Consider the following 16,808-nt stretch of genomic DNA (forward strand, 5'->3'; position numbering starts at 1 on the left):
TACAATCATTAATTCATTGTCATCTTAGTTCTTCAAATTCTTTGTTAGATGTTCTTGAATTACTGTGGGCTTGTTATTTTTTCCAATCTAGCCTGCCTGGGAGAAATCTATCCGTTCTTAGAAACAGTTCTAAAAACAGGTGACAAATACTAATGGCACAGTTTCTTGTTATTCTGAAATGAGGAATGATAAATTGGTTCTAAAATAAGCCTGGAACATAGACAGGGATATCAATCACAATATTCCTTTTTGGATTAAACAGCATTTTGCATAATATAGAAAAATAAGAATAAGCAATAGCTCTTCATAAACCAAAGTATTATATAACCCAAAGCAAATTTGGGTTATGTAATACTTAAGAAATTTACTTCAATAAATTGTGGCCTTACTGTGATGGATGATCATCTAACAATGTTGGAAAAAGTCAATTTGATATAAAGATATTGGTGGCGACAGCTAAAAGGAGATAGGAAAAGGCAGGTGCCAGAAAGGTTGGTGGGGGAGGGGAGTACCGGCCAGCTGGATATGTTGCATTTGAAGCAGTGGTGGGTTTCAAAAATTGTTCGAACCTACTCTGTGGGTGTGGCCTCCTTTGTGGGAGTGGCTTGCCACCCATGTGACCGGATGGGAGTGGCTTGCCGCCCATGTGACCGGATATGAAGATGCCGATGACACTTGTCAGAACCACCTTAAATTACCTCACACACAGCACTGGCATGCATAAGAATAGGATGTAAACTTGTTTTTTAAAAGGCACCTTTGTTTTGCGTTAAAACAACTTCAACACACGCAATGTTCTGATAGCACCACAAACGCATTAGTCATCCTTACCTTTCACAGAGGCACTGAGTTTTATAAATATGAGCATGATAGTGTAGAATAATCATATTCAAGGACCAGTGGTGGGTTTCAAAAAGTTTTGGAACCTCTTCTGTAGGTGTTGCCTGCTTTCCGGGTCCATTGGTGGAACCTCTTCTAACCGGTTCGGTAGATTTGACGAACCGGTTCTACCGAACTGGTGCGAACTGGTAGGAACCCACCTCTGATTTGAAGGGAGGACAGTAGCAGTTGTAGCAGCCGCCAATTTAACTATAAGTGTGATGTACTGGTATCTAACTAGCTTTCTCCCCTCTCCCTCATTTTTCCCAGTGCCTTTCCTTCAATAACCCCTTTAGCTGCTGCTTGCCACTGTTAATATGCATGGCTTTTTCCTATTCCCTATCGCAAAACATTTCTGAAAGAAATCTGCATGTTTCAGTTTGAACATTCATCAATGAAAAACAACTGTTCCATGCAGAAAATGGTTTGTGTACAACATGTTTTGCATATCCCCAAAAGCAAAATATAGAAGAAAATAAACTGAATGCTTAGTAAAACAATTGAACATAGCAAGGGATAAGAAAAAATGTGTGCCATCCCCTTAGTTATTTAATGTATTTGTGGAAAGTGAATAAAGTTCTAAGCAAACATATTTAGGGGGGAAAAAAGACACTCCCCAAACTTTCTTCCAAAAAACATCCTCTTGTCTTCCTCTTATCCCAAATTCTGCTTATGCCCCTTTGCTTATGCTGCCTTTTCATAAATGTTAAAGGTAACTCCAGTCTATTGCAGAGTGCACACTCATTGCCAGCAGAATAAGGCTACAGCCAACAGTTTCCATTTGTGCAATATTTGCATGCATAAGGTTCCATGTTCAATCTTTATATCTTCGATTAATATTCATGAAATAGGGCAGTTAGGAATCCTAGTTATGAATGGGTCAAGCATCTTAGAGCAGCAGTCTTAATAAGCCAATCGTCAGTTCTGATACTGTTTCTAGCAGTTTGATTTTAGAAGTAATGGTAATGAGGACTGAGAGGCATTCAAGCACTAAATGTTTGTCTCTTGGTGCACCATATGCACACTTTAGAATTCTGCACACATTTCTCCTCTGATGTCAAGAATGTTACTATGGCAATCTAAGAACTGACTTGGCTCTGTCAATCTCTCTTAATTGTTTACTGCATTTTAAACAGAAAAGGCACAAAACACAGAATGATGGCAAGCCTCAAAAAGAAGCAACTCCATAATTTTATACATAATTTGGATGACCTTTCAGAATAAGATGGTATGGAGTGAAGAATTACAATTTAATAGGAGGAGGATGCATCATTCAAATTAGACATTCTTTTCATTATGTCGACTCCACTCCACTTCTTCATTTTCAAAGAAGAAAAAGAAAAGGACAAAGAGACACACACACACATCCCTGCTAAAGGATACAGAGGAAAGCATGTAAGGATAGCAAAAATTAAGAGTAAAAAGAGCAGTGTTATTTTAAAATCCAGGACATATAGACATTGTCAACTACAATTTAGCTCTAAAAATGTAAATAGCACTTCCAGATTCATGTCCACATTTGCCCAATAACATCTCCAGAGAGGGCTAGATAAATCTTTTTCCCTATCTTATCTTTTTCTGTGCTAACAGAGGCTTGAGAAAACTAACTGGTTTATTTACCAATCAATCCAGAGCATGCATACCCATAAACAATAAATTCCTGGTGCAGAAACCATTATCAATATGACACTTAGAAAAAAAACACAATTTTCATGCCCTTGTCTCATGCATGAACTAGATCAGGACCACGGAGACTACTAAATTCATAATTTTAAATCCCACAGACCACTAATGTGATTTAAAAAAAAAGATAAATAGTATTTAGTGCAATGTAAAAAATGCAAATATTTTGTCTGCGGACCACCAAAATTTTCATATGGACCACCAGTGGTCCACGGACCACTGGTTGGTGACCACTAAACTAGATAAATAGAAACAAGCTAATAGTAACTGTGATCAGACTCTGTAATATTATGTGGGAATGACCTTGAGAGATAAGGGAAAGAGATGCTGCCTAGCGAGGGATGGTGAGAGATTTTCTGACTTGAAAGATTCTGTTAATGTAGCATTACAATGAAGTAAAATTAGCTCATCTTGTCATGTTCCCGTCTGGTCTACTCAGGAAGCTGACAGATTCTTACAATGGTTGATGCTCCCACTTATTCACACTTGGAGTTATTTCCATACCTCCAAAAAATTCACATTAGTAATAAAAATATTGTGCATAGTTATATGCTTCATGTCAGCCTGGTCCAACCTTGTATCTCTCCTGGCACTTTCTGGAAATTGAAGATGTCAGAAAAATACAACTTCAATTTCAACTTTAATTTGGGAAGGCAGCAGCTTTCCCAACACATCTAAAATTCATTAGATTGGGGAAATCTCCAGTAATAAAGGATTCTCAGTATTTTCCTAATTATAATTTGAAGTTATTGATGTATCTTTGACCAATTTTGCAGTGGTTTGAGGCAAAATATGTGAGAATTCTGAGAAATAAAGCATAAAGCTTTATCTGAACTATGGTTTGAGACCAACCTTGGGATGAATTTAATCATTCAACAGAGAGACACACACATACACACAAAATATGACTATTTGGCATCCCTTATCACCACTGATATACATTCTTATCAATCTGAAGGGTAAGAAACAAAATTTTCCATCTGGGGAGGAGCCAAAAGTACAGGTGAATTTTAAAAGGTAACTAATTGTTTTGTATTGTCTTCAACCAAATCAGAGACTCCAAGGGTATGACTCCAGAAGCCTCGAACCAATATTCAATTGTTTAAATTTTTTGATAGAATTAATGTTTGAAAAAATGATTATTTAAACAAGGGTAAGCAGAGAATCCATCTGATATATATCAATTCCAAGTGGTATCCAAGGTGAACAGAGAAAATATTCCTTGTATCTTTTAAAACCCCTTTTTTTAACTTTAAAAACAGATCAAAAGAAACAACTGCTGAAGTTGTTCACACAAACCAATTATCTTCTTTTTCTGCTGCTAGAGGCAAAAAGAAATCCACAAACCCACATGACTTTTGCTTTTGGTCACCCTTGAAGAAACCAGTTTTTCTTTCTTCCCCTACTTCAGATGAAGCAGGCAAGAGCTTTCCTGCACATTTGCTCAACCATATCCTCTTCCTCCAAATGGTAGTGGTAATTGGGCATGGGTCGCCAAACCAGTAGTGACGGCTAGCTGGCGACGCTCCCGAACCGGCCCACGCTCACCCTGCCTCGCCTTCGCCATATGCATCCACAGAATTGCCTCCTCCTGCCTACACACAGATAAGCATTTGCCCTAGCTAGCGCCCCCTCCCCACCGCCCAGCATCTCCTGAAACCGCTGCCATTGCCGCCATGATGGGGACGGGGGCAGCATGCTGGAGAGGGCGGCAGTGGCAGGAGAAGGCAGTGGAGGCAGCAGGACAGGGCAGTGGCGGAGGGAAATGTCCAGGTTTAGTTTGGAACAACATTAAGTACTTCAGGATTGTTAGGATTGGTGCAGGATCTGTTGATGCAATCCAGAATTGTCTTTCTATTGTCCTTTGGGCCACAGTATTGTGACTATAGGATACAAGTGTGCGTGTGCAATCTAGGCTCTGTTATTTCCCACGGCCCCCGCCACGCCTGGGGGTGTTTTTTTGAGTTGCAGCCGGTTCCTCCTCTCCCCTTGTCCCAAGCCATGATTGGGTGAACTTTCCTCCCTCCCTCCTGCTCTGCTTGCACAATCCAGCGCCTAACCCTAACCCACCACTGCTTCCTTCTTTCCTTCCCCTCAGGTTTGCTATTTGTTGTGATTCATTTTATTTTATATCTGCCGGGTGTAAAATGGCCTCTCTCGCATATGGTGCAGTGCTGGAGAATTAACTGTGTTTATAATAATACATTCATAAAGGCCAGAGGGAATGAACCAAATAAAACAGCCCGGTGTTCTGAATTAATGATAAGCTTTTCTGAAAAACCAGCAGTTGCTAAGGAAACTGCCAAGGGGAATCAAAATGGTCAGCATGGCCACCAAAGCAAAGGTACTGCAAAGTTCCTGTTCTTAAAAATTTATGGAGCTATCAAGTTATTCCCAGATTTTTTAAAAAAGCTCTTGTTGATCATCCACATGCATGAGGTCTCCCATGTCATGAACCATAAATATGTTATATTGGAATATATTCCATTTGCTCTAATAGGCAAAATTTAGAATCTAAAAGGAATGCAACCTTAGAGAGCCGAGGTGGCGCAGTGGTTAGAGTGCAGTACTGCAGGCCACTTCAGCTGACTGCTATCTGCAGTTCAGCAGTTCAAATATCACCGGCTCAAGGTTGACTCCCATCCTTCCGAAGTGGGTGAAATGAGGACCCAGACTGTGGGGGCAATATATGCTGACTCTGTAAACCGCTTAGAGAGGGCTGAAAGCCCTATGAAATGGTATATAAGTCTAACTCCTATTGCTATTGCTATTATCCTAGTGTCCGGGTTTCAAACTAACCACGTCACATTGCTGCCATGTGACTTTTGCAATGTTTTCCCCCTTTGCGGACCTGGGGTGGCTTGGCCTGTGCGTGACGCATCTGGCCCACGGGCTGCCAGTTTGATACCCGTGACCTAGGGCTTAAAGGCTCTGCAATACCAATTTTAATAGTTGAATGCCAGTCACTGCAAAGACAAAGAATACAGGGAGACTTTTGGACTCCTAAAACACATCTTAAGAATTTTTTTTGGGGGGGGGGGGTGTTGAAATCATATGATAGAAAAGGACTCCATAGCCTTTTGTAGTCCTTGGTAGCACCAGTATTTAAAAAGTGTTAATCTTTAAATACCTAATGACAGTTTCAAGGGCTATGAATACTGCAACGTGCTCTACATGGGGCTGCCCTTGAAGAGCATCCGGCGGCTTCAGCTAGTCCAGAATGCGGCCGTGCGAGTGATTGTGGGTGCACCTCGGTTTGCCCACATAACACCTATCCTCCGCGAGCTGCACTGGCTACCTGTTGATCTCCGTGTGCGCTTCAAGGTGCTTCTTACTACCTACAAAGCCCTTCATGGTAGTGGATCTGCGTACTTGGGAGACCGCCTCCTGCCAATCACCTCCTCTCGACCCATTAGATCTCACAGATTAGGCCTCCTCCGAGTGCCATCTGCCAGCCAGTGCCGGCTGGCAACTATGCGGAGGAGAGCCTTTTCAGTAGCAGCTCCGACCCTCTGGAACGATCGCCCCGTGGAGATCCGTACCCTCACCACCCTTCAGACCTTCCGCACAGCCCTCAAGATCGGGCTATCCCGTCAGGCCTGGGGGTAAAGAGTATAATCCGCCCCCACCCGAATGTTGAATGAATGTTGCTCGATTTTAATTATATATTGTGTTTATTATGTCATCGTATGTTTCCCCCTCCCATACAAGTTGTTAGCCGCCCTGAGTCCCCTCAGGGAAAAGGGCGGCCTATAAATAAACTCAACTACAACTACTACTACTACTAAAATTCAATGTGTTTTACTGTGCTTTGTGGTTAATGGTGCAGGCTCATAGGGCAAGTAACCACTTTGGTTGGGGGAAAGATGTTTTCTTTCTCTAATCGCCGAGCACTCTCCTTCATCACATTTCAGTTTCTCCTCATCAAACTTATTTTCCTCTGATACTCAGGGTTGGAGGCAGGGCAGCAGCTAGCTCCTAATTTGGGGTCTTACAAAATATAAAATCTCATAGCAAGTTTCCAAAGAGCACAGATAAACCTCACTAACAAGCAGATAGTCCCGTGATGGTAAAGCTATGGCATGCATGCAAGAAGTGGCACGCAGCACCCTCTCTGATGGCACATGAGCTGTCACCCCATTTCAGTTCTGCCACCCATGAGCGCATGCCTCCTACCGGCCAGCTAGCCTTTGGGTCTCTGCCGCACATGCGCAGAAGGGGCAGGTGTGGCAGGTGTGGGGGGGCACAAATATGCGCTGATCGTTTTCTTCCTTTCCTCCAAACGCTGAAAGAAAAGTTAGAAATTTTCTGGAAGAGTCATATTTGGCAGTGCTTGTCCTCCAACAGATGTTGGGATAATTAATCATGCCTCTTTCAGATATTGAAATTAGCTTTAAGAAGCATAATCCACATCTGTTGTTGGATGATCAACAGATAAATAAATAAAAGCAGCACTGTTTTTATTTCTCTATCTCTGATGTTCTCTGTAGCATTGGCAAGCTCATTTACTTGAATATCTGAAGAGGAATGAATATATTATTCTTCCTATTCTAGTGGTCCTTTGAACAAATTGCCAAATTGAATCTTTCAACTGCTATATTCCAATCATGGAACTGATCCCATTAGGCCTCTGTTATAACTATTAAATCACATTTGGCTTCCTTTACCCAAAGTTCAAGCTCATTTTATTATTCATATTCTAAACATAATTGTGCAAACAACAGCCATAACTTTATGAACCAATGTTCTTTCTGATTTTTCACTGTAAAGTTTAATAGGCTCATTACAACAATATTTTGCAGAAGAATCTTATCTATGAGCCCAGCTGATCCAACAAAACTTACCCAATCTTGGCTGAATCTGAAAAAAATTAATCAGGATGGTCAACAAGACCATAGACAAGCCCAAACCTAACCTAACCAGTCCACCCCTGCTTAACTAGCTAGGCTTAAAGAATATAGGGCTATCATCTTCTCCACTGAAGGTTCTCCATCTTCTCCAGAGAAGGACCTTACTGATGTTCAATCAGATTCACTCTTGTCTTTCTCCAAGAACACCACAGTCATTGCTTCTAGTATTTCATCTCCCAGAGATCTTTGGAAAACCAAAGCACCCCAAATCAGCCGACAGACAGCATTGGACCTTTGATCATTTGTGACAAGTCCCTGGTTGCAATGGAGGCCATGAACTCACGAGCCATCACAGATTTAACATTGCCAGGAAATTTGCAGTCACCAAGGACCATAATCTTTGGGATCTCCACTACTAAGCTGGCAATGGAAAACAGAAGCAGAGATGATGTTTGGCAACAGGGAAAGTGGTATACCAGCAATATCCCAATGGTTTCTGAAGGTTCAACTTAAGCTAGAGGGTCTCATAGCCAGTTATCTGCGGGCATATATGTAGATAATTTTTGATTCAGTGTTTGGTGAACAGCATATTTACTTGATTGTTTGTTTGTTTCCTGATTATACTTCCAGCTTTTGTATTTTCTATGCTTCCATATTCCCATTGCAAGATAGATATACCCTTCATTCTCCCCAAATAATAGGAATTATTTTCCAGCTTCCTAATATTGCTTATTTATTTATATTTTCAATACAAAATCTGCATACATTCTAATGATACCAGTGGTGGGATTCACTTACCTTCCCTACCGGTTTGCAAATGTGGTCGTGCGCCACCTTCTGCACATGTGCACTGCCTTCTGCACATGCGCAGAAGGTCGCGCACTACATTGGGGCAGGTGAGCAGAGCCTCCCACAGCTGCCGCTACTGGTTTGCCCGCTACCGGCTGAATACCACCTCTGACTGATATCTATGTCTAAAAAAATTAAAATAGTAAACAAAAATGTTGGTAACTTCCATAGCAGAAGCACACTACTGCATAAACACGTTTAATAGTCTTCTCTAGTTAGTATTAGATACAGCCTAATATTGAGTAATCATATTTCTTTATAAATCTCTACATAGGATTGCCAGGCCACAATCTAGAGATTTCTATTGCCTCTTCAAAACTGCCAGATAAGCAGACAAATGAATCTAGGATTTCTTCAATTGTTTATTTCCCTGTTCTCTATCAGCCTCCACTCCTATCTGTTATACAATATGCCTAAAAATCCAGTCCCTACAGCAGCTGGGAGAAAAGAGAGGGAAAGAAGAAGAGGTGAGAAGCCAAAGTTTGTGATAAAACTTGGCCATAAAATCTAGACGTTCAATCAAAAGAAACCATCATGGGCATAAAAAGGATTTAGGAGTATATCATTATAACAGTTGGCACTTTATGACAGAAAGCAAAATAGCATTAAGAATGCCTAACATTTTAATAAAGGGGTAATGGCAGAATCAGAAGCTCTGCAGACACTCTGGCCCACAGTTAGCTGTTAAGAAATAGGGATCCATAATAAAAAAAAAAATAGAGAATTTTGAAAGTTATCTGGAAACTAGGCTCCCCAAATAGCAGTCTACTTTATATAAAGCCTGGGTACTGTATGAATGAAAACATGAACAATCTGCCTCTTAGTGTCCTTTTACTCCTTGTACTTCAAATTTAATAAAATACATTAAAATAACCGAGCAGCTGAAATACAGCTGGGCAAGGAAAAAACATTTTTTACCAAGACTAAGTACCTTAGTCACTTATTATGTACATGTGGAGTTGTGACTAGGAGCAGTTTATGATGCAGGCTGCTGGCAGATTAATCATACACAGCTTTGTGTTTGCAGTGCTGACACTCCTTAGACTTGCAAGGATGTACTTCTTCCTGTACCCATCCTTTTCTTCCAATTATGCTCCACAGCCATGGTGGACAATTCCTGTTCAATAACTGCCAGTCCTAAACTACGATATGTAAATTTATATAATGAAAGAGGGCCTTCGTTAGGCCAAAATTGAAACACTGCAGAGTTATTTTTTAAGATGCCCCATTCATGGATACAAAAGATTTAAATACTTAGCTCTTCAAGGACTCTAGTAAATCATCTCTGTTTTCAATAATAGATTACCAGCCCAATCGCCTGAGTGTCTACATAACACATATTTCATCTTCCATAAATACCCCCCAAAAATGGTTAAAGGGGGGGGGGGTGGAATTGTCTCTTTCTCAGATGAGCCAAATCATGTTTCCTTCTTCTCTACCTAAGACTTAAGGAGACAGAACTGCAAGCCCGTAAAAATACAAAAAGGAGGTGTTTTCATATCGACTAGGAGGGATTAATGACTATTTTCCTCTGCTCTAGATGCTTTGTCCGGCAGGTGGGAGGGGGGGAGGTTCTGCGGTCAGCAGTCTGTGGGGTTAACATGCAGATGACAGGAACAACCCTGTTAGATTGTCTTTAAAATGGATTATTTTAAGAGGTTTACTGAGAAATCAAGAACCCACAACTCTTCTGTCCTGTCCTACTTCTTCTGTCTGGTGGGGAGAGGAAGAATTTTTGGTGAAAACAAGTATTATCACCAAACAAAGAACTAAATGCTCTCCAGAGTTAAGCTTGTTACATTTATTTAGAGGATCAGATAATGAGCTTTACAATCAGGAATTGATTATTTAATTCCTACAGTCAAATTAATAATTGTGCAACCTTGGAAAACTCTACAAAATGTAACACTTGAGTTATGGATTAATAAGGCCTCTTTAATTGTCATATTAGGGGGGAAAATCATAAAGTTAAAGTAGCAAGACTTCAGAAACAGGAACCTCAATTGTGTCAAATTTGGATGGATGTTATGGTTTACCTTAATAGCAATTATTTAGTGTCAATATTAATGCCAATGCTGATGTTTAATTAACTGATCAATGTAAAGCCGGGGGGGGGAGGGAGACTCTAAATGACCTTGCAACATTATGCTTGCCAAATGGAAAATGTCCAATTCAAAGGAGAATGGTTCATTTTCAACAACTTCCCAATGACTGTCCAGAACAGGAGTTTCTACCCCATCTCTCTCTTCAAATATTGCAGAGTAAACTTGATCATTTTGTTCTACATAGAAAATACAAGTATTCAAAATTATGCCTTAGCATTGCATAATGTTACAGTTAGAACTGTATCTACATGAAGCAAAAAAAGGCTTCAGCTTCCTATTTGATCCAACTTCCTGCTATTATTAGGAAATGGTATCATAGAAACAACCATATCAAAATAGTTATCATACGTATTTTTACCACAGGACAATGCTTGGTAAAGCAATGGTTGGCTTAATAAACAATTAAATTATTCTACTATCTGTATAGTAAATTAGAAAATTGCTTTGACTAAGCTTTTTCACATCCCCCCTTTGATTAATATCAATCAGAAACTGAAGAAAAGAGGCTTAAATGCAATTTGAAGTATCTAGTAGAAAATGACGGAGAAGTTACTCACTTGTGGTGTTTCCTGTCATTTGTATGATGCATTTGGAATCCTTGCTCATTTCTCGGGAATTGAAGGGACGCACCCGCACTGCCACTTTTACTGAGGCTCCTGCCATCCTGGTAAGCTGCAGATTTTTATCCTCTTGGTAGGATTTTACTCCTTAAAATGTCCTAGGAAGAAATTAAAAAAGTGTTAAGAAAGAATATCTCTTGAAACTCAACCTGTCCTCCAGCATTATGATTTATTGTTTTTTTCAGATTGTTCTTATGATTGTTCTATCTTTCTTATTGTGGATTGGAATGTAAGCTATTCAAACTTCTTGATTAAAGCAAAAGACAAGCCTATTAAGTGTGATGGGAAACTCACTCCAATAAAGAAAAACTGGAGAGAATTCGAAACAATTAGTAATTCCAAAGGATTGCAACAAGTCTTTGGTGCTTACAGAAATAAAGATAATTATATGGAAATTTTATCCAGGTAGGCATGCATAAGGGGTCGCCCACTCAAAAGAAAGATTACATTTCTACTACTTTTAAAAATGACCACCACTTAATTTTTTTACTTTCAAATTAATGTTGCATAATCAGTAGGTAAAGGACTGATTTACACAGTGCATTAAGCAATAATATAACTTTGGTTAAGCATGCTTATTTTTATTTATTTGTATCCCAACTTCATTATTTTTACAAACAACCCAAGGCAGTGAACATATGAATAGAATAGAAAATAATAATAGAGTTGGAAGGGACCTTGGAGGTCTTCTAGCCCAACCCCTGCTTAGGCAGCAAACCCTACACCACTTCAGACAAATGGTTATCCAATCTTGTCTTAAAAACTTCTGGTGTTGGAGCATTCACAACTTCTGGAGGCAAGTTGTTCCACTGATTAATTGTTCTAACTGCCAGGAAATTTCTCATCAGTTCTATCTTGATTCTCTCTTTGATTACTTCCCACACATTGCTTCTTGTCCTTTCCTCAGGTGCTTTGGAGAATATCTTGACTCCCTCTTCTTTGTGGCAACCCCTCAGATATTGGATGTATCCAACATACCTTTCTCTTCCTTTCCCTTCCCCCTACAACAACAATCTAGGCAGAGCGAGACTGACTGGCCCAAAGACACCCAGTGTTGCATGAATACAGCCAATGGTGGTTTACTCAATAAACTATTATCAATATTCTCATTAAAATTTAAAACTTTAGTGAAATCATTAACAAGATTTTTTTGCCTGCCAATTAGTAATAAATTGTCTTCAAATATCTGCCTATCCAAAACATCCTGAAATGTTTCCAGAATCTCTGCAAAACTATCAGTGCAACATCCCAGCCTGGCTTTTTCTATGGCTTCCAGCATGCGCCCAGAGCGGCCACTGCTGAAAGACTCGGGTTGGAAGCCGCGGAAAAAGCCAGGCTGAGATGGCGGCGGCGGCAGAGGTGCCCTGGCTCTGTAATGAGAGCTGGGCCATGCACTGTGAGGCTGGGAGGCAGATGAGCGAGAGTGGAATAGCCGCTCGTGCAACCCCCCTCTCCAGCTGTGCAGAGCGCCATTCACTGGCATTTGGAAGGCGCCAAGCCGTGGGAGCCAGGCAGCAGCGAACAGGCGCTCACATGGCTTGGCGATACCCCTAGGTCAGTGAATGGCGCTGTGCCCGGCTGCAAAGGGGGTTTGCCAGGTGGCTGCTCCTGAGTGTGGTCGCTTCATGGCTACTGTGACAGCGCAACACAGCCATTCTCCCATGATGCTGTGCCCGGCTTTTTGGGAGCCCGCTCGTAAGAGAGCAGCCGCCCGGCAACCCCAAAACAATAAACCCTCCCCCCCATAATAAAGCCCAAGCCATATTTTGCAGGTAAAAAGAAAATAAGACCCTGTCGTATTTTCAGGGAAACATGGTATTTATGCCTCTCCTAGTGCCCTCCAAATGTGTGAGTGCAGTTGCTAGGATTATTAGCTAATCTGATCCTTTTCTGATGATGGTGTTGGAATTCTGAGTGGCAGTCTCAATATAGATGAAGAACATTAGAATTTCCTAAAGTATGAGAACTAATAAGATCGATTACCAATACACTTTTGTAATGTATAGGATACATTGCATTACATTCTGGCAGTTGAAAAGCAAAATGTCCATAACAAAACTGATAAATCATATTGCAACATGTTACTTTAGTAGGGAATATTTAAGAAGCGTCTCTGTGGTACTAGTTATTTTGCAGATGCCCCTATGACCCAGCTTTCTAGAGAGAACCTCAGTATTTTTTGACTAGCCATGGACCAGCAACTGGACAGAGGGTGAACGTCAGACGTGGTATTCAGCAGGTTTTGACCAGTTCTGGAGAACCAGTAGAGGAAATTTTGAGTAGTTTGGAGAACCGGTAAATACCACCTCTGACTCACCCTGTCCCCATCTATTCTCTGCCTCCCGTGTCCCAGCTGATCGGGAGGAAATGGGAATTTTACAGTAACTTTCTCCTGCCATGCCCACTAAGCCACATCCACCAAGCCATACCCACAGAACCGGTAGTAAAAAAAATTGAATCCCACCACTGGTGAGCGGTGTGTGTGTGAGTGTGTGTGTGTGTGTGTGTGTGTGTGTGTTTGTAAGAACAACAATAAATGACAGGCTGAACAGCTTTAGGGGCCTTCGAAAACGTTAGTCTGGCAGCTGCTTGAACAAAGCACAAAGGTTATTGACAAAGACATCACTGGAAAACAGCAGCCATTCCTTTATGTCCTCTGAAGCTGTGCAGAAAGTGTCATGTACTGTATTTTTATTTTGAGGAACAGAGTCCATGTGGATATTCTCTTTCTATAAGGAACAACAACCAATTCTGCCCATCTTCCTGATAACTGCTTAGTTTTTAAAAATGCAAACTTGAATTCTCCATAATGTTGGCCAGGGAGATGTCATAACATTCCAGAATTATATAAGACTGCTCAAAAGGAAGAGTGCAACATTCAAAAGGCTTTCCCCCCCCCCTCTTATATTTTTACAATATCAGCCTTTTACAAAAGCCGGCATAAAACCCTACCTTCCCTGCATATCTGACTAACTGAGCTAAGCCTCCAAGGCCCACATCCAGACTTGTTTTCAATATGAATAATTAAGGGAGCGAAGTGAAGCACTCAGTTTAGCCACATCCAGCATCTTCTGTGGAAGCTAGGAAGTATAAGAGGGAGGTTGGGGGAGGAATACTCCATAGGGAACAACCAGGATATCTATGCTGCAGAATCAATGGCTGCTTCCAGGCAGAGCTTTTAATGTTAATGGATCGTTACCAGATACTGTCATCATCGTTTAGTCACTAGGCCACATTGTATCATCTTTTCAACCATTTTCTTTTCTTTAGAAGATTAATATGTTTAGTCACGAGGACTGGGAACAGAAAGAAGTGCAGGTCTCGGAAGATTCAGGAATCCACACCACTTTGTTTCCACTATTTGGGAAGGATGACTTAGTTCATGGGTTCCTTTTTTTATTCCTGTCCATTCACCACTCCTATATCCATTTGGGGCAATACTTTTTAGAACATTAATATCTACATTTCAGATTTTCCACATACGGAAACTTCATTTGAAACTATGGTAGTCAGGGTGGATAAAAATTGAGGATTTTTAAAATAAAAATAAATTTTAAAATTTGGATTTCTTTATTTAAATCATTTTTTTTAATTTTTATCAAATTTATTTTAATAAAATGCTTTTGGAATAAAAATCTATTAAAAGATAGTTTACTATTTAAGATACATTAATATTTAGTTTATTCAGCATGAAATGGAGCTTAGTTAAGTAGCATGAGGCTGTATATTCTTGCAATATTTACATTTTTGGTAAACTCATTCAATGAATCCAAGCTCTGCAAGCTGAGATAACATGCACTGCATTGATGCATTCACACAATTTCACAGTAACCATGAGATAAATCATAAAGCAAAGTTCAGTAATATTCCTTTATCCCATTGTTTTGCAAATGTATGTACTCTACAAACTGTATAATTGTCTGAAGAGAAATGTATCTGTACCACCAGGCTCTAAGTGTGAGGAGGAAGGACAAGCAGTAAAAATGAAAGTGAAACCTCCTAAGCAGCTTATAAATATAATATTAAAAAGCACCTGTCATTTCAGAGCCATCATGGCAGCGCCTGTTAGCAGGCATCTACTCACCTGCTGCCTGCCACGTCCCTCACCTTGTTGTGTCACTGCCGCATCACCAGGCGTCCTATTAATTAAAGGGACTGTTGGTGAGTCAACAGAGGGGCAGAGGAGCCACTGGGGGACAAAGATAACAATTGCTCTTTAAAAATTATGATTTAAAGCAAGTTGATTTAAATCAAGCCTTTTTACTAGTGATTTAAATCATGATTTAAATCAAGAATTTAATTGATATAAATCAAATCCACCCTGATGGTAGTTTTGCATAGTTCCTTACAACTTCTTACTTTTTATATCACAGTGCAGGAAGGATTTCCTCTGTGCATACAGATCTGCAAATTAGCATTATTTATAAAGCATTATAAATTGGCAACCTGACATTTATTTGTGCATTAATGCCCCATAGTTGTAGCCATAAATCTGGTGCTTGCCAATTTCACTGTGAACAGTAGCAACTTTCATTGTTAGAAAAAAAATGTACTTTGGTATTAAAATAGACAACTCAGCAAGGTGAAAAGAACCCTATATATTTCTAGCATTTCTAGCACTCTTAAATATAAAATATTTTTTTCATAAGAACACATACACCTGCATACATGCTTAAAATGATTACTGTGATCTGAACAGAGAGGGAAAATAATCTGAATATAGATACCCATACTATGAAATTCCCACTGTTTGCTGGATTAATGTGCTTAACAAAAACCGTGTGGAACTTGTATTGCTATTCAGCATTCAGCCAAATTAGGACAAGAAAGTATCTAATATAAAATAACATTACAGTCAAGGCACAGCTGTCATGCTTCTCTTGGGCTGTCAAGGCAAAGCATAATATATTACCAAGGTCATGAACATTCAGAAAAGTAGATTTATTGTAGCAAAACAGTGAAGCCATTACAAAAGAATTACAGCTACTGCAAGTGTTTATAACACTTGGTGTTCCAATTTGCTGCACTTCTTTTTCCTGTGCTTAAAAGGCCATCAACAAATTTATTTTAGGCAGGAGATACAATTCCCATATGTTCTTTATTTTGGCAAGAACCTAATTTAGTATCAGGTTGTTTATTTTTGACTGTAGAAGGACTAACTTTCATATCAGCCAACATATGTATCTACTACTGTAAACTATACAATATATTTTCAACTATTTTGGAGAAATCATAACTATCTAGAGATCTGGGTTGCTTTCATACTGTTCCTGATCCACAGAATCATAAGGGATGAAGGTTTTCTAGGGTATCTAATCAAACCCTACCCAAGGCTGGAACTAAATGTAGGATATATCTCCAACATTTTGCTCAAAACATGGGCAAGTATCAGCAAAAAGCATTTGCCCCCAACTTCTCTCTTTCTAAGAAGATGGAAGTTTTATTCCTTCGGGAAAATGTAATCAAATCTCCAGGAGAAGGGTGGTAAAAAAAATGGATTTGGGAGCAGAAAAGAGCAAAGATTAACTCAGCCCCAGGTTAAATCTTGGAACTTCCAGAAGAACAAAAAGTAAATTGAAATGTGAAAAGGATTGAAATCTGATCCAAAAGGACTGTCTAAAAATAATATGCACAGTACATACAACTGCACTAAATTTAATTTTTATTTTATTATTGCTGCAATTATTTTTATATATCTGCATAATATATAAATATTGTATTTTTCTGTCTGTGTGAATCATGTGTTCAAGTAACATGTTCTTTTACCTTCATTGCTAGCATATCAGTATCATCTTCTGGTTTGTGATATTTACTTTTATATG

The 16,808-nt window shown here is 39.7% G+C and overlaps 1 protein-coding gene across 1 annotated transcript in view; it reads right to left on the reverse strand.

The window, feature by feature from the left end:
- KIF1A (kinesin family member 1A) overlaps positions 1-16,808 on the reverse strand; it is a 97,391-nt gene that overhangs the window by 69,808 nt on the left and 10,775 nt on the right. The window contains exon 2 of the mRNA XM_032225371.1: positions 10,924-11,084. Within this exon, the coding sequence (XP_032081262.1) occupies positions 10,924-11,029 (106 nt within the window). The 5' untranslated portion in view covers positions 11,030-11,084. The remainder of the gene's footprint in view (positions 1-10,923; positions 11,085-16,808) is intronic.

This window comes from Thamnophis elegans, chromosome 10, assembly GCF_009769535.1.
Source record: "Thamnophis elegans isolate rThaEle1 chromosome 10, rThaEle1.pri, whole genome shotgun sequence".
Classification (NCBI taxonomy): Eukaryota; Metazoa; Chordata; class Lepidosauria; order Squamata; family Colubridae; genus Thamnophis; species Thamnophis elegans.